At 42.5% G+C, this 21,622-nt stretch overlaps 2 protein-coding genes across 5 annotated transcripts in view; both read left to right on the top strand.

Annotated features, from left to right (window-relative positions):
- Positions 1–10,811, top strand: part of LOC120065424 (plexin-B1-like) — a 166,299-nt gene extending 155,488 nt beyond the window's left edge. The window contains exons 30-37 of the mRNA XM_039016429.1: positions 2,503–2,606; positions 2,847–2,931; positions 3,165–3,325; positions 3,756–3,916; positions 4,239–4,386; positions 4,584–4,724; positions 7,714–7,788; positions 7,968–10,811. Coding sequence (XP_038872357.1) covers positions 2,503–2,606; positions 2,847–2,931; positions 3,165–3,325; positions 3,756–3,916; positions 4,239–4,386; positions 4,584–4,724; positions 7,714–7,788; positions 7,968–8,072 — 980 coding nt within the window. The 3' untranslated portion in view covers positions 8,073–10,811. The remainder of the gene's footprint in view (positions 1–2,502; positions 2,607–2,846; positions 2,932–3,164; positions 3,326–3,755; positions 3,917–4,238; positions 4,387–4,583; positions 4,725–7,713; positions 7,789–7,967) is intronic.
- Positions 10,812–11,317: 506 nt separating this feature from the next.
- On the top strand, positions 11,318–21,379 carry LOC120065421 (probable peptidyl-tRNA hydrolase 2). Of its 4 annotated transcripts, none has more exons than XM_039016425.1 (7): positions 11,318–11,542; positions 13,557–13,679; positions 13,919–13,990; positions 14,106–14,180; positions 15,333–15,430; positions 15,598–15,712; positions 19,771–19,857. In XM_039016425.1, exons 2-7 carry the CDS (start codon positions 13,563–13,565, stop codon positions 19,855–19,857), a joined length of 564 nt encoding a protein of 187 aa, XP_038872353.1. In that variant the 5' UTR covers positions 11,318–11,542; positions 13,557–13,562. The 4 variants fall into 4 exon arrangements, with proteins under 4 accessions (XP_038872353.1, XP_038872354.1, XP_038872355.1 ...); XM_039016426.1 differs by having other exon boundaries at positions 11,318–11,569; XM_039016427.1 differs by lacking the exon at positions 11,318–11,542 and adding an exon at positions 12,485–12,523.
- The last annotated feature ends 243 nt before the right edge of the window (positions 21,380–21,622 follow it).

Below are 21,622 nucleotides of genomic sequence, written 5' to 3'. Positions count from 1 at the left end.
CGGGTGAAGCTCAAACGTCAAATTGTAGGGAGAGAGGATTGCCATAATAAATAAATATGCAGCTCCAAAACAAATTGGGCGATCAATAATATTAACTGTTTACTTTGCAAGCTCACCAGCAATGGGGCAACAATTACTCACATAGGCCTTAAAGGTCTTTTGGTATGTAATAATTACTTGAAATGTAGAATTAACTTAAGCTAGCATTTGGAATTTGTTGTTAAAATGAATTATAAGCCTACTGTGGGAAGATGCTCTCCAAACTCCCACCAGTGGAGAGTGCTTTTTTTCTCTTGTTGAAATGTTTTCTGTGCTATGTGGTAAATCTATATTCCATTTAATAGTAAAATAATTGCTAGCATTTCATCATTCCATCCCCGTAACTTTTATTGCAACACATAGACATGATTGTTTCATGTCTGATAGGCCTACGATACATTTTAATATAGCCAAACATTTCTTACACTGTTCTGAGTGGGCGTGATGTTTAAAGCGCACGTGAACGTTCGCAAGACTCATGAGGTAGAAGTTATGTTTATTTAATTCAATGTATGTGTAACGGATGTGAAATGGCTAGCTAGTTAGCGGGTACGCGCTAGTAGCGTTTCAATCAGTTACGTCACTTGCTCTGAAACCTAGAAGTAGTGTTGCACCTTGCTCTGCAAGGGCCGCGGCTTTTGTGGAGCGATGGGTAACGACTCTTCGTTGGGTGTCAGTTGTTGATGTGTGCAGAGGGTCCCTGGTTCGCGCCCGAGGTCGGGGCGAGGGGACGTACTAAAGTTATACTGTTACATATGGTTTCCTTTGTTCATATTTCCCGTGTTCTGTCGGAGATTCTTGTGTCTGTGTCATTTTGGTTGTGCGTAATAGGAGCTCACAGGCCTCAGTGCACATAGTAGATCTCATTGGAGTCAGACTAAGAGAAAATGATGCGTGCTGAAAGAAATATCATTACAAATGATTGTCTGATTAAGCCGACTGTATCAATGTGGAAATTGCCTTTTACATTGTAGAACCTGTTTATTGGTTGTATTTGCCAATTGCGTTATTCTATGGTCCTGGGGGCCAAGTGTTAATAATATTGTAATAATAATGTTATTATGTAGGCCTACCTGTTTGAGCTCCTGTTAGACAGATTCCATGTGGTTTCACAAGGGGAGGCTGTACAGTCTTGCCCAATACCTGTGTCTGTTCAGATAGGACCGGTTAATAAGCCTGATACCGAGGATATTTCTTTTGGGCTATTTCCCGTGTATATTTGGTATGATATGGCGCATTCACCATTGGCTCAAGACCTGTAAATAAACCTGCCTTGCCGTCAGCGACAAGGTTCATATTTTACAATTAGAGGAGACAAAATAATGAAAAGGGCTGTCTGGTAGCCTCAATAAATAGACAAGGATTTAGTTTTTTATGGATTTAGTTTTTTACTTGACTTGAGACTTAAACTTGTCACTTGACTTGCTGTTAGAATACACGACTTGGACTTGACTTGCTGTTAGAATACACGTCTTGGACTTGACTTGCTGTTAGAATACACGACTTGGACTTGACTTGCTGTTAGAATACACGTCTTGGACTTGACTTGCTGTTAGAATACACGACTCCAGTCTTGACCCGTTCTACTTGGGACTTGATTTGAGACTCGAACCTTGTGACTTGAATAATAGTAACTTGGTCCCACCTCTGGGAAGATGTGCATGCAGACACACACACACACACACACACACACACACACACACACACACACACACACACACACACACACACACACACACACACACACTTTCACGCAGACGCATACCTCTCCCTTTCCCCCCTCACTCACTCACTGGATATGATGAATGTTACTTGGTAGTGACTGAGCCTAAAGTGATGTGTAGTGTATTATAATAGTGTTCTGTTTCATTCTGTGTATAGGCCTGTCTAACATACTGTGTGTGTTCATTCTGTGTATAGGCCTGTCTAACATACTGTGTGTGTTCATTCTGTGTATAGGCCTGTCTTCATTCTGTGTATAGGCCTGTCTAACATACTGTGTGTGTTCATTCTGTGTATAGGCCTGTCTAACATACTGTGTGTGTTCATTCTGTGTATAGGCCTGTCTAACATACTGTGTGTGTTCATTCTGTGTATAGGCCTGTCTAACATACTGTGTGTGTTCATTCTGTGTATAGGCCTGTCTTCATTCTGTGTATAGGCCTGTCTAACATACTGTGTGTGTTCATTCTGTGTATAGGCCTGTCTAACATACTGTGTGTGTTCATTCTGTGTATAGGCCTGTCTAACATACTGTGTGTGTTCATTCTGTGTATAGGCCTGTCTAACATACTGTGTGTGTTCATTCTGTGTATAGGCCTGTCTAACATACTGTGTGTGTTCATTCTGTGTATAGGCCTGTCTAACATACTGTGTGTGTTCATTCTGTGTATAGGCCTGTCTAACATACTGTGTGTGTTCATTCTGTGTATAGGCCTGTCTAACATACTGTGTGTGTTTCAGAGTGGAGGTCTGGTGTAGCAGGTCATCTGATCCTGTCTGATGAAGACCTGACGTCTATTGTCCAGGGCAATTGGAAACGCCTCAACACACTCCAACACTACAAGGTCTGCACCCACATCAAGCAGTCATAAAGCTTTACAAAGAGTTTATAACACCCCGTAAAGCATTCATTAAGCATTCGTAATGGTCTTAAGATTTTGTCAAATTCATGTTTCTAAGCCTTTATTAATAGTATTACACTTCATTAACCCTTCATAAGCATTCACAAAGCATTCATAAGCCTTCATAGTGCATCTATATCATATTCATGAGTGATGTCTAACACTGTTGTGGTTGTGTTTCAGGTTGCAGATGGCGCGACAGTGGCTTTGGTCCCGCGCCACAGCAAACACATCCACCACGACAACCACGACTACGTGGCAGGTGAAAGTGAGTTGCACTGCATTTTAGTTCCACTCTCTCTGGGAAATGTCTTGTTGTTCCAGTTTTTGTAGATTAAGTATGGATGCATCTCATCTTGAGAAAGGCCACTAGGCTGAAACGTTGACTCAAATGTTCACTTTTGTGAAATATGTGAAATAATGTAACATTTTAAATGGCCCTTTCTTGCGAACTCTCTTTCTCAACCTTTCTCCTTTCTTCTGTCCTCCTCCCCCGTTCAGAGACTCCCATGCTGGAGGATGCAGACGAGGGCGGGGTGAGGCTGTGGCACCTGGTCAAAGCCGGCGAAGAGCCTGAGCTACCCAAGCACCGCCGCGGCAGCTTGAGGGAGAGGGCCAAGGCAATACCAGAGATCTACCTCACACGTCTGCTCTCCATGAAGGTAGATACTGGAGCCACACAGACACACACATTGCATGTACGTGCACTCACATATCACCCACACACACCTGGCAGATACTGTAGACACACACACACACACACGGCAGGTAGCCTGGAGGTTAGACCTTTGGGACAGTAACTGAAAGGTCACTGGTTTGAATCCCAGAGCCGACAAGGTGAAACATCTGTAGCTGTGCCCTGAGCAAGGCACTTGACCCCAATTTCTCCAGGGGCCCTGGACAATGGTGACCCTGGCTGTGACCGCACTCCCTCCGGGTGTCTCGGGGAGTTGGGCAACACATTTCCACAAGTGTGTAACAGGACAAACATAATCACCCCTCAAATTATAATGAATTATTACTACACACATACACTCCCACATTGACTTTCAAAACTGTGCAAAACCCCTAACCTTCCCCCTCCCTCCACAGGGCACTCTGCAGAAGTTTGTGGACGACCTGTTCACGGTGATCCTGTCCACCAGTCGTCCCGTTCCGCTGGCCGTCAAGTACTTCTTTGACCTGCTGGACGACCAGGCGCAGCACCACGCCATCACCGACCCTGAGACCATCCACATCTGGAAGACCAACAGGTACATACATACACACCTAGGCAGAAGCACAAACACACACACACTCACGAGTGTGTACAAGCAAACACGCAGACAAACACACGCATGTACATGGATACATGCGCGCATGCACACACACATCCTGATTCCTTCCACATCTAGAAGACCAACAGGTACACACTCACGCACACACAGACTCCTGAGACCATCCACATCTGTGTCCTTTCATACGTGTATGTGTGTTTACGTTATAATGTGGTTGGATGATATATGTAACATATGAACATAACAGTACTTATACATACATGTAACTCCCTTTCCCTCCCTCATTCCCTCTGTCCAGTTTGCCCCTGAGGTTCTGGATCAACATTGTAAAGAACCCCCAGTTTATCTTTGACGTCCAGCCCTCGGACCACGTGGACGCCGTGCTAACGGTCATCTCCCAGACCTTCATGGACTCTTGCACCACCTCAGAGCATAAACTGGGCAGGGTGAGCGAGAGGAGGGAAAGGAATAGGGATACCTAGTCAGTTGTACAACTGAATGCATTTAACTGAAATGTGTCTTCCACATTTAACCCAACCCCTCTGGGGAGGAGTTGACTGGGCCATGGGACACTGTGGAAGGTGGAGGTGATTCTTTATAACTGGTAATCTCTCTCACCCTCACGTTCTCTGTCTCTCTCTAGGATTCACCAATAAACAAACTGCTTTATGCCAGAGATATCCCCCGTTACAAGCAGATGGTGGAAAGGTACTACGCTGACATCAGACAGACCATCTCTGCCAGTGACCAGGAGATGAACTCCGCACTAGCAGAACTATCCAGGGTTGGTCTTTTACTTCAGTTTATTCATTCAGTAAAACACTGTTCACTCAAGCGATTTTTGGCAAACGCATCATCGTCACAGTTTTTGCACTCTACTAAAAGTGCTCTACCTTAAACGTAACATTTTTTGATGAATCAAATTGAGTTTGCTATTCTTTTAATCGGTTATTTGCAGGGGTTGGATCAAGTTCAGGGAACGAAAGTGATCTGTTCTGGAACAGAACCGTTATTTTAAAAGCATTGGAACTGGTTAATAACGTTCTTTTACGTTCCGGGCATTTTTTTCGGTCCCGCAACAAAGCGCCTATGCAAAGCCCTCACTGTGTCACTCAGAAACGTATTCCAGTTTCTTCCTGCCAGCTAAAAATCTTTGCCAGTGTGTGTAGACTACCTGCCCCTCTGAAGCGTAGGTTACTGTAGTCTATTGACTTTACAAGTGCAATTCAGAAATTAAGGAGATTTTTAATTAGAGAAGAATGGATTAACTTTTTCAATGCTAGTTAAGGATACTATAGTTATCACGTTTAACATTGAATTAACTACAAAAAGGTAAGGCATTTTTAATTCTGGTGCCGCTCTGCACACACAAGCTTGGTCCAACGTTAAGCCAACTCTCGGAAGTTCAATGACATTCAATATATATTTTCTCTCCCCAATCTACACACAATACCCCATAATGACAAAATGAAAACATGTTTTTAGAATTTTTTGCAGTATTTACACTCCTGACTCAATACATTTTGTAGAAGCACCTTTGGCGGAGATTACAGATTTGAGTCGTCTTGGGTATGTCTGTATCAGTTTTGCACATCTGGATTTGGGGATTTTCTCCCATTCTTCCTTGAAATTTTTCTCAAGCTCTTAAATTAGATGGGGAGCGGCGGTGAACAGCAATCTTCAAGTCTTTCCACAGATTTTCAATGGGATTCAATTCTGGGCTTTGGCTGGGCCACTCAAGGACTTTCACATTCTTGTTCTGAAGCCATTCCTTTGGCTGTATGCTTGGTCATTGTCTTGTTGGAATGTAAATCCTCGCCCCAGTTTAAGGTCTTTGCACTCTGAAGCAGGTTCTCATCAAGGATTTGCCTGTATTTGGCTCCATTCATTGTTTCCTCTATCCTTACCAGTCTCCCAGTCCCTGCCGCTGAAAAGCATCCCCATAGCAAGATGCTGCCACCTACTATGCTTCACGGTAGGGGTGGTGTTAGACGGGTGATGAGTTGTGCCTGGTTTTTTCCAGACATAGCTCTTTGCATTCAGGCCAGAGAGTTCAATTTTTGTCTCATCAGACCACAGAATCGTGTGCCTTATGATCTGAGTCTTTCATGTGCCTTTTTGCAAACTCCCGGCATGCCACCATGTGCCTTTTTCTCAGGAGTGTCTTCCGTCTGGCCACTCTCCCATAAAGCCCAGATTGGTGAAGTGCTGTAGAGACTATAGTCCTTCAGGCAGGTTCTCCCAGCTCAGCCAAGGAACTCTGTAGTTCTGTCAGAGTGGTCATTGTGTTCTTGGTCACCTCCCTGACCAAGGTCCTTCTTGCCCGGTTGCTCAGTTTGATCAGACAGCAGAGTGGGTAGTTTCATATTTTTTATATTTCCCAAGGATGGAGACCACTGTGCTCTCAAACTTTCAACACTCTAGAAATTGTTTTATGCCCATCCCCAGACATATGCCTCCTCACAATTCTATCCCGGAGATCTATGGACAGTTCCTTGGACTTCATGGTATAGTTTCTGCTCTGACAAGCACTGTCAGCTGTGGGTTCTTATATAGACAGATGTGTTTCTATCTAAATCATGTCCAAACAATTGAATTGGCCATTGGCCACAGGTGGACTCCAATCAAGTGGTAGTGAAGTCTCAAGGATGATCAAAGGAAATTGGATGCACCTGAGCTCAATTTGGAGTGTCATAGCAAAGGGGTGTGAATACTTATGTAAATGAGATTTCTGTACTTAATTTTCAATAAATTTAGAAAAATGTCTAAAAACATGTTTTCACTTTGTCATAATGGGTTATTGTGTGAAGATGGGTGAAAAAAAAAATATTTAATTAATTTTGAATTTAGGCTGTAACAAAATGTGGAATAAGTCAAGGAGTATGAATACAGTACTTTCTGAAGGCACTGTAAAGAACTAGGCTATAGCTTGCCCGCTCTATAGCAAGCTGCTCTATCCTCACTGAAGATTGAAGTAATTTAATATCGAGATAAATGTTTTTTTTTAAATGACGATTTCAGAGGTTTAAAAAGGAACAGAAAGGAACTATATAAACCGTCACTTTTGGGGGGTTTAAACCGGTTCAGAACTTTATTTTGCAGGTCAGAACGTAACAAAAAAATAATGGTTCTGTTCAGAACACAATTGGAAAATAATTTTGGTTCCATCCCCTGATACTTTGTCCTATTGTTTAAGGTGCACTATGCAGAAATCACTTTGCCATTTCCTCGTTGCTAATATTCCAATAGTTTGCCTAATTTAAGTTTATTTCACAAAACAAGCAAGTATAGTGTAGATACTCATTGTACCATCTAAACAGCTGTGAAATATCTTTTCCATAACCCAAAAATATTTTATTTTCAGCTGTTTGAAAAATGAAATGGAAGAATGGGAAGCATAGAAATAGCGCACTTAGAACAGATATACCGCTTCTTAGACTTGCTTTCAATGAGAGTGACAGATCTATAACTCACATTTCAATGTGAATTTGGTTGGGTCGGCCAAAAAGTTACATATTGCAGTTTATCTCATTACTGTCACCCCTATTACTGTGATTGTAGCTGATCTAGTTATCATTCATTCAGCACAAGCTGTAAAACTTTGGACTTTTCAGAGTGGGCCTATACTTTAAAGCAATGTATGCCCAGAACACTTTAAATATATCCTATTGTTAATAGAACCAGCTTTAATAGAACCTCTATTAGCACATTTAAGTGTGTGCGTATTATTTATTTGTAGTGACTTTAAGTCAAAATGTTTTTTTCCCCCCCAGAATTACTCAGGCGAGTTGAATTACCTTGTTGCCCTGCACGAGTTGTACAAGTACATCAACAAGTACTATGACCAGGTGAGTTTTCATTATCTCTTGTGTCATTCCATCCAACCACACATCAGAGCTGTGTCTTTGGTTTACCTTACATCTGTCTCTCTCCACCCCCTCTCACTCACTCCATCTCCGTCTCTCCCTCCATCTAACTCTCTCGCTCTCTCTTCATCCCTCTCCATCCCTTCCTCGCTCTCTCTCAGATCATCGGGGCCCTAGAAGAGGACAGCACGGCCCAAAAGATGCAGCTGGGCTACCGGCTCCAGCAGATCGCTGCAGCCGTAGAGAACAAAGTCACTGACTTGTGACAGTGAAACCACTGACCAAGACCACGCCGGCAGAGGGGACCACATTAAGAGACCCACAGGAGTGGGGGAGGGAAACTCAAGAGGGGGTGGGTTAGGAGGATGGACAGACCGGACCAATAGACAGATTAACACAATCCCCCTCCTGTCAGAAGAGGGGAAGTATGGTTCTAGGGGTAAGGACCCCAAACACCCCACCCCTTTTCCACATTAAGGAGCAATGAGTGACTGTTCACACACAACAGTCACCCAGGGGTTTGAAAAGGGGATGTGGTGTATTGGGCTGCTGAACACATGAAACTCTCTAGAGGTGGTGGTAGACTCTCCACTGTGGACAAGACAGGAGGGAAAGGTAAAGGGAGACACAAACACAAACAGACGAGGAGCCTTTGTTTGTATGTCCCACCCATTCACCCTTCAGCCCTGAGTTGGACCACGTTGTGGCATCTGCCTCTCTTGTAGAACTCTCTGTGGAACTAGAAGAAGGGGCTTGGGAGATCCGGACGTGACATGATGTGTCAATGGAAACGTGCTGAAGTCTCATATGAATGAATGAAAGGAAGTCTTATGTCTATCAAAATGCTGGTTGTAGCTAGATGGAGAGCAAGTGTGAGCGAGAGTTGGAAGGGACCATTCTGGTTCCCCCCCCCCCCCAATTCAAGACACAACATCCCTTTCCACATGAAATGTGGAGTGAAAAGTTTTATTAGCATTTAATAAACATTCTCTAGATATTATATTGTCACCAATTAATGCAGTTGCATACAGTACCTTTCCTAGGGGCTTGAGTCCTATAAGTTATCGGCACTCTCTACCTCCTTTTACTTACCTGAAAACTCAAGTTACCCTCTTATTTCTTTAACCCTGAAGCTTTTTCTTGTGTTTTGCGGTTTGTCTGCTAGGTTAAACCAGATTGCTCTCTCCCTCTGTCAAAACAGTAGCTTTGTTCCATATCCGTCCAAATCATAAGTACACGTAGTATCTTTCGGAGTAGTGGACAGTTGACACACACACACACACACACACACACACACACACACACACACACACACACACACACACACACACACACACAGTTCACTCTAGCATGACACTCTTGAGACGACTTCTCCTTTTTAATGTTTTTTTAAATGTGTAATTATTGCCATTGCGCTTTTTCAGGTAGCTCCCGAGTCCATACAAATCGGTGTTCCTCTTTATGGTATTGAATGGGAGGAAGATGTTAATATCAGAGTTGAAATGAACAGCTCTCGGAAAGAGGCTACAGCTCGCTCTCTGCAGGACTGAAGAAAGAATGATACTGAAAGCAAAGAAGCAGTCTTTTCAAAAGGTACTGGAAATAGGTGACCGTGTGAATGTTTTGATGTTTTTAAAGGGTAACAGTCACTGGAGGGACACTAGATCAGAGATTAAACAAACAAATCTCAACTGTAGAATTGTATATATTTAAAACATGTGTCCCACAGTATTTTATGGTGTACGTTCATACAGCTTTCCGTGTTGTACATTTTTAACATTCCTTTTTTTTCAACCAAGAAAAGTCTATTGAATCATGTTCTTAGTTTGTGCTGTTGTGAGGTAGCCTATTTATCTGACAATTGGCAACTGCACCGTTGATATGTGTATTGCAGTTCTTCTATTGAACACAAGATGGCGACAGCTCCTACGTTTGTTGAACACTGCTGTATTAACTGTCCATTAAGTTTCACAGAAGATACTTTGACCTAGTCACATTTTGCAACGTTTGATTAAGTATTAGAATTATAACTACATTGCCATTTCTGAACTTTACCGAAACTCGTTTTCTTATGATTTACCCATGGGTTGTGTTATTCATAATTTGCTCACCTCTGCATTCTCTATTATACTATAGCGTCATTTTCTAACAATACCTGCGTTTCCCAAATGGCACCCTAGTCCCTATATATAGTGCACTACTTTTGACTAGAGCCTTATGTAGGAAATAGGGTGCCATTTGGGACGGTACCCTAGACTAATCATTCTATCCCACAGAGCTTGATGGTTTGAAGTTGTGATTAGATATTTTGGTAAAGCTATGTACCAAGAACGTTATCACACGAATTGGAGGTGTTTGCATGTATGTTAACGACACATAACTGATGTTAGACTTATGGATGAAGACATTTGACACTACCCATGTGGTAGGCTATATCTTTATATGTGGGTGCACTGTTGGCTTTCTAGTGAGTAGTGACCAATAAGAGGGCTGACAATGAGTCAGCAGATTGGTCATTTAACTGTAAAACCCAATCAAATTATCAGTTTTGTCCTCCTCTTTTGATGAGATGAAAGTGTATGTAGTTTATGCGTTGCATGCTATTGTGTGGGTTCTCCAGTTTGATGCATTTTCCTGTTCACCGCCATTGTCCCTAGATTGCACAGCATAAACGAGTCATAGTAGCTTATTGGTTATCACACTATTTTTCAATGGACAATTTGTATTGTCATATGCTTTCAATGCAGACTAGTATTTTGTATGAAGCCTAATAATGGTGAAGAGAGCAGGTGATGGTCATTTGAAGGAAAACTATTGTTAGGCTGTATAAATTCAGCTATGTAGAGCAGGCTCTGCAAGGAGCACTTTTTAAGGTTGATTTTTATTTTGTCTGTTAATATAGTTGTACATAATGATTGAATAATGTAACTTGTAGCGACTTAACCTGCTGTTTATTTAGTGTAAATTCCTACATATGTTGAGGTAATAAAGTATTTGTAAAATCATATTGTCTTTGTCTACATCTGTCTCATATGGAGTAGATTTAAAGTGAAGGGAATTTGTCTATTACTTGTTTCTTCTTTGTCTACACTGACATTAAATACTTGGAGCAGTATATGAGAGCAAATTGGTAGACATCCACCATATTGTTTTCAGACCAGTGCGAGGAAATGTGGAATGGAAGACGTCATGACTATAACTGATTTTTTATTTTAGCTAACCCTAACCTTAACCAAATTAACCTGTTACAAAAAGTATAATCTGACAAAAGCAGTGTCCTTTCACTTAATTGGTCATGAAACAGAAATAATCTACCTAATTTCTTCACACACCATATGCAACATAAATCAGTGAGGTCGGTCAACATGTTCCAAAGCAACATGCATGGGAAACTACTTCAACGAAGTTTCGTTACGAAACGTTTAGACATTTCTGACGGAGGAAATAATTGATGCTCTTGTTTCACACGATCCATAACTTTTGTAGAACCGGATGTGAGGGGGACTTTAATACTGACGCAATCCGGTACCGTACAACGAAAAAGGAGCGAACCTTGCCCAAAATGGTGTAAAGACGTGAAACCACAACACGCCCATCTTTTAATGAACAAGTCACTTGCAGTCAATAACCTGGCTTCATCGCAGTGAAAGGCGAGAGTGGATATAGGTTTGCAAGCAAGCACTCCCATCCCACTAATTCAAAGGATTGTAGCTAACAAGCTAGCTACGCAACGCAGGTAGGAGTGGCTGGCGCAATCTTTACAGTAAGCTAGCTAAATTGCCTAGTTAGCATCGTTAAGAACTTGCAGGGAAATCAAATAATACATAGCTAGCAAACAAAATATGTAACACGATAGCAAATGCAATCAGCTGTTAGCTAACGTACTGTTCAATAATATTTTTGAATGCCTGCTAGTTAATTTAGCTTGGCTATGTTAGCTACGGTTTGTTTTCTATTTGGCATTAACTAACAAGCTAGCTACCCTTGTGGTCATCGTTAAATAAGTAACTAGCTAGCTGTCATCCCACAATCGAGTTGCCACTTTGAAAATTGTTCCGTCATGATATGATTAACTAACCCTAACCTTAGTCAATTACCGAGACAGAGTAGCTAAATGGCTAACTACCTGACGTAGCTTACCTACCCACCAAACATGCCTACAGATAGCCAGATATCTAACGGTTATGTATCTAATTGTGATATCAGCATAATTATGATTTAGGTAGCTAACTAGGATATCAGTACACTACTAGTAAGAATACTTGGCTAACTAGCTTCGAGGTGTGTCAATGCCTAACTAGCTGTCAATGGCTGCCCTCGAGGCCAGTCTACTAGCTAGATCCTTAACTGAACAAAAAAATAAACCAATATGCAACAATTTCACATGTTTACAGTTCATATAAGGAAATCAGTCAATTTAAATATATTAGGCCCTAATCTATGGATTTCACATGACTGGGAATAGATACCTTTTAAAAGAAAGTAGGGGCGTGGATCAGAATCTGTCAGTATCTGGTGTGACCACTATTTGCCTCAAGCAGCGCAACACATCTCCTTCGCATGGAGTTGATCAGGCTGTTGATTGTGGCCTGTGGAATGTTGTCCCACTCCTCTTCAATGGCTGTGTGAAGTTGCTGGATATTGGCTGGAACTGGAACACGCTGTCATACATGTTGATCCAGAGCATCCCAAACATGCTCAATGGAGGACATGTCTGGTGAGTATGCAGGCCATGGACATTTTCAGCTTCCAGGAATTGTGTACAGATCCTTGCCACATGGGGCTGTGCATTATCATGCTGAAACATGAAATGATGGTGGAGGATGAATGGCCGTCACGGTATCTCTGTGCATTCAAATTGCCATCGATACAATGCAATCCTATATCGTAACCCCACTGCCACCATGAGGCACTCTGTTCACAACATTGACATCAGCAAACCGCTCTCCCACACAACGCCAAACACGCTGTCTGTTATCTGCCCGGTACAGTTGAAACTGGGTTTCACCCATGAAGTGGCCATTGAAGGTGAGCATTTGTCCACTGAAGTCAGTTCAAGACCCTGGTGAGGATGATAAGTACGCAGATGAGCTTCCCTGAGACTGTTTCTGACAGTTTGTGCAGAAATTATTTGGTTGTGCAAACCCACAGTCTCATCAGCTGACTGGGTGGCTGGTTTCAGACGATCCTGCAGGTGAAGAAGCTGGATTTGGAGGTCCTGGGCTGGCGTGGTTACACGTGGTCTGCGGTTGTGAGGCCGGTTGGAAGTACTGCCAAATTCTCTAAAATAACGTTTGAGGCGGCTTATGGTAGAGAAATTAACAAAATTCTCTGGCAACAGCTCTGGTGGACATTCCTGCAGTCAGCATGCCTATTGCACACTGTAAACACATTTGTGCACAAAAATTGAGAAGCTTTTTGTGCGCATGGAACATTTCTGGGATCTTTTATTTCAGCTTATGAAACATGGGACTAACACATCACATGCTGCATTTATATTTGTGTTTGAGTGTATTTAGATTGCTAGCGTAGTAGCTAATCTACCATAATTCATGGTGCACAGGAAAGACAGGCACAGAAAGTACACACTTTTACATGGTGCCAGTCTTCAGTTAATTTGGGATCAAGACCCAGCTACTTGTTTCTACACAACATAACTGTTGAAGAAATATGCTACGGTGTACTGTACATATTTATTTTAATGCCGCAACGTATTAAACTAACTTTAATCCAACGTGGTCCTGCTCCAGCTAACTATGGAGCCCTCCGAGCAGCAGCAGCAGACGGGCCCAGGCTCTGGCTCTCAGGAGGTCAACCCTGTGTACCTGCAGCAGCTGCGAGAGCTGGACATCCCTGAGGAGGCTGCCAAGCAAGTGGGTTAATTACTGTATACAGGTTCTCTTACATTTCCTGGGAGATGATCTGCGGTATATTGTGCAAATCTTCTCTTTGATCATCTCTGTCCGCTAATGAAATATCTCTTTCTCTACTTACTAATGCATTCATAATGACTAAGGAGTACTGTACTTATGATTGACTTTGCTAATCCACCCAATACAGATCTATTCAAAGTCCTTATTTTCAGACATTTTCCATGTCTACCCCTCCACAGGCACTCTTGCACACCCGAAACGTGTCTGCTGAGGAGGCTGCCATGTACTACTTTAACAAGCTGGAGAATGAGGTGCCCATAAGCTAACCTTAGTTTGCACAGGTACAAGTTGGTACATTACCTCTCCTGTATCGTGTCTGAGCCCACCCTGAGTGTCTCTCGTTCTCGCTTTCTCTCGTCCCCTCAGGAGGAAGGAGACGACGACCTCATGTTCAAGATGGTGTTTGTGGTGAATATGGACCTGGCCATGGGTGTGGGAAAGGTCAGTGTAAAGCATGAAACACCGTCTGACTGCGGATAGCTACTTATCACAGTGGGAGGCCGTTCCTTCTCTTGCTAGAACAAAAGCGGTACCTCCTGCGTGCCGACCCGGTAGCGACGAACTTAGCGCTTCTACTTTGCAATGCTCGTCAGTGGCCAACAACTTGACTTTGAGCCAATCGGAGAGCACAATCCCCGACGTGGGGTAGCCAACTGGACTGACAACAAAAAGGAAAAAGAGGGCATTTTTGCCTTAAATCCATGGATGAGCCAGTCATACTTTATATGCAATGTAGTCTATGGGAATGGTAGCTAGTTAAGTGCACTGCACACAACAAGATGCATTGCACACAACACTAAATACTTAATCCAAGCTAGTTAACCACTGAACCTAGTATTGACATAATTAAATCACAATTGATTAGCTAGTTTCCATGAAACGGCTGCCTGTTAGTGCAGTGTCACTAGCTATGTTGTGCTAGCTAGCTAAACATTTGGCTATGGGCTGGCACTGGCGGTATGGGATTATGGAGAGTGAATGATATTTTTTTTTGTCATCTTGCTAGTTAAAATTGCTAGGTAGTTAAGTCGCTGACGACTTTAAGGTCTTTGCAACTCCCCAACGGGCTCGGGAGGCAAAGGTCGAGTCATGCGTCCTCCGAAACATTACCCGCCAAATTGCGCTTCTTAACACCTGCCCTCTTAACCTGGAAGCCAGCCGCACCAATGTGTAGGAGGAAACACTGTTCAACTGACGACCGAGGTCTGCCTGCAGGCGCCCGGCCCGCCACAAGGAGTTGCTAGAGCGCGATGAGCCAAGTAAAGCCAGGCCAAACCCTCCCCTAAGCCGGGCGACGCTAGGTCAATTTTGCGCCGACCTATGGGACTCCCAATCACGGCCGGTTATGATGCCGCCCGGGATCAAAGCCGGGTCTGTGACGCCTCTAGCAGTGCCTTAGACCGCTGCGCCACTCCGCAGGCCCCGGTGTGTCTGAGCTTTAAGAAAAACGGTTGGAATGTGGTGTTTTGTCGAGCTAGTATGCTTGTTTTGGTGTAGTTTGTGTGAACCATGTGCACACAAAAATCCCAGTTTGCCCATATTGCTAATGCATTAAAAAATTAAATCTTCTAACTGAAAGTGTTTGTTGTATAGCTGGCTGCGCAGGTGGGCCACGCAGCCGTGGGGCTCTACCAGGCCCTGCAGGAGAAGAACAGCTGGAGGGAGATGGCCTGGAAGTGGGACCATGGCGGGTAAGGACCAGACCACTTCCTCATTAGGGCATTATTTGAGACTTCATACTGCTGATCAAATTGGATCAGATAAAGACAGCCAAGATGCTTTTAAAACACCATAATGATGTCTGGTAATGGCAATGCCACCAGAAGGATATCCACATGTGTGTTTGTGTGGTGTGCAGGGCGAAGAAGGTGGTGGTACAGGGGACCAACATGGCCCACCTTTTGGAGCTGCAGGCCCTGGCCATGAGCCTTAGCCTGCCCACATACCTGGTCCAGGATGCCGGACGCACCCAGGTGAGACATGCGCCTCCATTGCGGCTACACTGCTGCACCTGCTTACAGGCACATGTGCCACAATTATGGTTCCACAGCAGCACAGGTGCACAAGCCACCATTACGGTTCCACGTAACTCTGTAGCACCTGTTTACAGAGACACGCACAGCCACTATTAGTATTGAGTTTGACTATCAGTAGGGCTGCCAATGCCATAGACTGTACTGTTGACACGGCTGTGGCTGCCTGTTGTTCAGAAGGCATTATTTGAAGAGAACGATTTGGCAGGGCGGGCCGTGTTCGCCTAGTTTAACATGCCTTAATGACGACTGTGATTTAGGTAGGTAAGCGTTTCACACTGATACAAAACCATTGCAATGTGAAACTGTTAAATGACACTTGAGAGGGGCGGATGCATTCACAAAGACTCACAAAAAATGAATTAACTTGTTGACAAAGATTGCAACAGCAAATAAAAAAATGGTCAATACTCTATGAAGGGCACCCCATAACATATTTTATAAGCTGTACATAAACACTGAATAGGTCAACTGCCGGTTGACAGATGTCCGCTTGTAGCTTACATTTGTTGACATATGCCAACCGTGGCAAACATTGACTTGTTCAAACAGGTTGCAGTGCCCCTGATAATGTGTTGATACATAATGATTAGTTAAGGTGGTTTTACACCACCACAGAAGTTCACACAAAGTAATCCTTTGATAGTTGAAGACTACAAGAATGCTTGTCTCTTTATAACCAGAATGTGTTGTTTTGTAAGGCAGGATCAGACGGGTACATAACCTGCAAATTGTACAATGAGGTTGAGAAAAGAATGACCGACATTACAACAGAGATTTATGTTCTGTAGATGACAAGGGGAAAAATACACTTCCAGCGTTAAATAAAATAATCTGCATCAATTTAAAGACGTTGACCCAAAATCCAGAAACTCAAGTGATTATTTTATTCTAACTTAGTAACTATTTTCTTAACTGCATTGTTGGTTAAGGTCTTGTAAGTAAGCATTTCACGGTATTCGGAGCATGTGACAAATATAATTTGATCTCTCCCTGGACTGCTGTACTGAAACAGCTGCAAAAACGGGTCACTGGATGCAGGCCTCGCTCTGCTTCGTTGCCAGTGAATTCTTTATACAGAAATCGGTTTTGAGTCCGGAAATGTGTACTTTTCCACCTAAAACATTTGCGATTATTTTATGGAGCCAACTGCCACAGCGGAAATGAGTAACAACTGCACATGTGCGCCCTCGTGGGGGAGAGACCCTGCTACGTCGAGAGACAATGGACATTGTGTCACCTTGCATTGCAGGATAGAATATCCCCAAAACATTGTGATAAATAAACATAGGCGATATAGTGTTTTGGGCTAATGTGAAAACATAAACCCACTAACAGTCCTGATCAGGTTTATGATAAACTTTACTTTATTGAATGATCGCTTATCTCGGCTACGAACTCGTTAGATAACTGTCCATTTGGCCCAGCTGGAACAGAGGTGCGTCTCCAATTAGCTTTTTGGGGGGAAGACAGATTTTATTTTTTACAGGCGGCCAGATTTAGGGCTGCAAACTACTCCTATTACCCCAGAGAGCGCACATGTGCTGTTACCCATCTCTGCTGCTGTGGCAGTCGGCTACATTATAATTATTATAAGTAATCGCAAATGTTTTAGTTGGTAAAGTACACATTTCCTGACTCAAAACCGTTAGTACTTTTGACATGGCTCATTCGGCCCGTAAGCTTTCAATAAAACAAATTTGTCCACACTTTTGTCCACAATTCCCTGGCAACCGAGCAGAGCGAGGTCTGCATCCAGCAACGTCAGGAGTCATGTGACCTGTTTATGCAGCTGTTTCAAGTAGTGATGCACCGATATGACATTTTTGGTCGATATCCAATATTTTCCTTGCCAAAAACCCGATACCGATATATATTTTTTAAACATTGTGGCCTTTTTAAGCATTCTAGTATAGTTAAATAGTTCAAACACACACACATGGATGCAGCATCTCAGTGCAAGAGGTGTCACTACAGTCCCTGGTTCGAATCCAGGCTGTATCACATCCGACCGTGATTGGGAGTCCCATAGGGTGGCGCACAATTGGCCCAGCGTCATCCTTGTTTGGCCGGGGTAGGCCGTCATTGTAAATAAGAGTTTGTTCTTAACTGACTTGCCTAGTTAAATAAAGTTTACACACACACACACACACACACACACACACACACACACACACTGACCAAAAAGTTATTTTGTTGGCATTTACGTATGTCCCCATTTACCAGTAAAACAATCAAAACCTATTTCTTTCACTTAGTTGCTGTGCTGTTTCGTTGTTCAGTCGTTTCATTCTCAACCAGGATTGATATTGAATGCTGTTTGGGTCTTTGCGTGTCAAAAAATATACTATTTAACACTATTTGGCGTGTCAAATAACACTATTTGGCGTGTCAGGACCTGAATATGACTGGACGTCACATAATAATTTAACGGGTTCATACATTTTTTTTGTTATTACACATTGATTACACTATCATTGGTATTTTTTGTCACAACGATTCATCGATACGTATGCTATGATGCTGGTCAAGTTGTCTCGCGCACCTACAGTGCTGGTCATTTAAAAAAGTAAAAAATAGCTCATGGATGCAAACAATGTTCTTCCCCAAAAACATAGCATAACGACAATCTGTTTCAGTAGCTAACTATAGAGCTAGGTGTCATCTAAAATAACCCTAATTTATAAGACCGTTCTTATTTGATTAGTGGTGGAAGGACCATCTATGTGAAGCTATCCACAATAAGGATTAGCCACAATAGTGGACTTTGCGGTTAGCCTTCAAAATACAAGTAGGGCATAATTCTACTATTTGCATTACTGTCAATGGCATACTTTTATTATTGTGGCTAGCTTCACAACACAAAACCTGGTGCGGTCGAGCCTCGCTAGCCAGATGAAGCTAGCTGGCTGCTAATAACGTTAGCTTTGGGCAACAGGGTAAAGTAGCTGGCTAGCTTTCTTTTCATTCATTTCAATTGGCAAACAAGTGGCAACCTAGCTAATACTTACTCACTCACAAGGATTCCTAAATCATTTCTAAGAATAATGTAAATAACTGCAGGTTCTACTGGTCATTGTTTTCAGGCTGATTGTATTGGTGCTAGGTACCAACCTAAAGCTAGCTACCACAGAAGTTGCGGTCGAACAAATTATGCTTCATTACCAACGCGGTATTGTAAACACGTCGTTCGTGGCCGGTGTTTGCTTGTTTGCAGACTTTTTTGTACAGCTTTGAGAGTGCTACTGTATCTTTTTTGACAAGCAAAGACCCAAACGGCGTTCCATAGTATGTATGTCGTGAAGCTAATAGCAGTGAGCAGTACTGTTTAACTCCGGTAGGGCAACATCTGAAAAATAGCGCACTTGGTTGTGTATCGGTGCTTCACCAGTCGGTGAAAGACATCACCCACGACAGAACGGTTGATTGTTAAGGGCAATGGATTCCATTATCTTGGCTTTAATGGGTTTGGCCTTTGAGTTGTTTTGCAGATATTTTTTTTTACTCTTTCAAATGACTGCTCGACTTGTGACTGCTCGATCCACACAGCAGACATTGTGGGCTAGTTTAAGAATGCTGTGTTGCACGTGTAGCGCAACATTTTACGTGGCGTCGTTGCGTTATATAGGTATGCACGTCAGCTTTGATAATGGTTTTGCACATCGGGGCGTGAAACTAGACATCGACCGATATTTACATTTTTAGCTAATATTGGCTGATACCGATATATCGTGCATCCCTAGTTTTATGTACAGCACTACAAGGAGAGAGGGGAAACTCCACTGAACTAGTTAAAATATAAGCAATCACTTGGGAGTTTCTGGATTTTGTGTAAACTTCTAATTTTAATAGCAAATTACTGAGTTATTTCAATAAATGTCATGCCTAGTCTTCCCTGGTTTTCCACCCACCTTTTGTTGCGAGTGCAACCTATTCCTACCCCCACCCCACGCACAAGGATGCTAATTTAAATTCTATGACCTTCTGCTTTTTGGCAGGTGGAAGCCGGCTCACGCACTGTCCTGGCCATCGTTGGGGAGGAGGAGATGGTGAACAATGTCACTGGAAGTCTGAAGCTGCTCTGAGGGACTAAACCAGCTGTGGAGGTGCAGGGCTGTGCAATGCCACAGAGGCAACCAGCAGAGGGCAGCATCCCCCTAAAAGCAGAAGGGTCTCAGCATGCAAGCGCAACAACGTAACAAAAAAAATGAAAAAAAGCGTAAAACAACCAGACATGACCCAACCACCAAGATGAACATTCAGCCATTTTTTTTCTGTTCCCTGTCCGAGCCACTGACTGGAGAAGAGATGTGTATAGAGTTGCTCATGTCAAGAGGAAGGGACTGGTTACTCAAACCGACAATGTTGAAGCCAGTTTGAACAGTTAAGCTATTTAAGAGGCATGGCCATTACTGTATGAGAGAATGGTATCCAATTTTTATGAAGCTGGAAGTTCATGGCATCCCATAATTCTGACTCCCAATTTAAAATATGATTTGGTGTATTGGGGGGGGGGGAAACAAGGATAGAACCTAGTGTTTTGGTGTTTGTTAAATACTGTTATTGTAATTCAAGCAGCAAAATATATAAATGTAATAATCCTTTTTAGATGTAGGATCTTCCTGTGAAAGTTACTGCTTGTCAGTAAGGAGCGCTTTACTGACACCTTTACCATTGCGTCGATGTGTAAACGTATACACATGTATGTATGCGACATTCTCCCCCAAAGACCCTGCCCCTTAGAAATGATAACACTACATACTGATGTCAAATGGCCGTCCATTGCTTTTATGTGCATCCGTCCAGGCCATATATAATCGGTGGCATGCCATCAACATTTCGCACAATCACTGTTGGAGGTTTTTTTACATTTGTTTTGGAGGTTTTTTTTTCTCCATTTTTCTTTTCTTGCAAAAAAGGATAAGGTTGATTCGACTTGCTCTGAGTTATAATTCCTGGACTTGGGGGTTTGGCGTAAAAAATAAGTGTGAGGAACTCATTGTATGGGTTAAAATAAGCTGCTGTGCTTGATGCTTGCACAGGTACTCTAGCTGATTTAATGGTTTACACAAGTGAAATGTTTTGTCATTTTTAAAACTGCTTTGAGGGTAAATGTGTTGTCTTTCTCTACGATGTAGTCTAAAAGATGTCTAGCTATGACTTCTACCTAATCAGTATAAATATCTAAGCTGGAGTAGCAGTTACAGGAGAACAATTAACTGCAAAAAAAAAGATACATTCTTACAGATTTAAGCATTGGACAACCAGATGCCTAGGATATGTTTCTGTTAAAACAACTCATTGTTCATCACTTAAGCAAAAATGAATAGTATTTTGTGAGCATGTGATGCCATTTGGGACTGTAAATGGCTCTGAAGTCTTACTAAATATGGAATGGTCTTATTATTTAAATGGAACTGACATGACATGCATGTAACAGTTATGCTGAATTTTTTTTCTTCTCCTTTGCGTTAAAGAGACCATGCAAAACACCATGACTGCATCCATTTTTTATTTTGTGTTAGCACTTTGATACCTTCCGGTGTTACACAACAATTTGTTCCTGTTTTAAAACCAAGGAGCCCATTAAAAATTACTCCTGACCAAGTGAAGTATTTATTTTTGACCCTATTATACTTTCATTTTTTGTAAATTACATTTCTACCCCAACATGAAAATGTCATATGGTACAATGACTGCAATGATTTGTTTATTAACATGATTAAAACTACTAATGTTGCAAGTTCTTCCCTGCCACATTTCAGCTCTGAGTGGGGAAAGTTCCAGGGCCTATTGCTTGGTTTGGCGCTATGGTTAAGTGACCAAAGGTCATGTGACATGACTATTGGT

Source organism: Salvelinus namaycush, chromosome 20 (genome assembly GCF_016432855.1).
Source record: "Salvelinus namaycush isolate Seneca chromosome 20, SaNama_1.0, whole genome shotgun sequence".
Classification (NCBI taxonomy): domain Eukaryota; kingdom Metazoa; phylum Chordata; class Actinopteri; order Salmoniformes; family Salmonidae; genus Salvelinus; species Salvelinus namaycush.
This window is presented reverse-complemented; position numbering and strand designations above follow the sequence as displayed.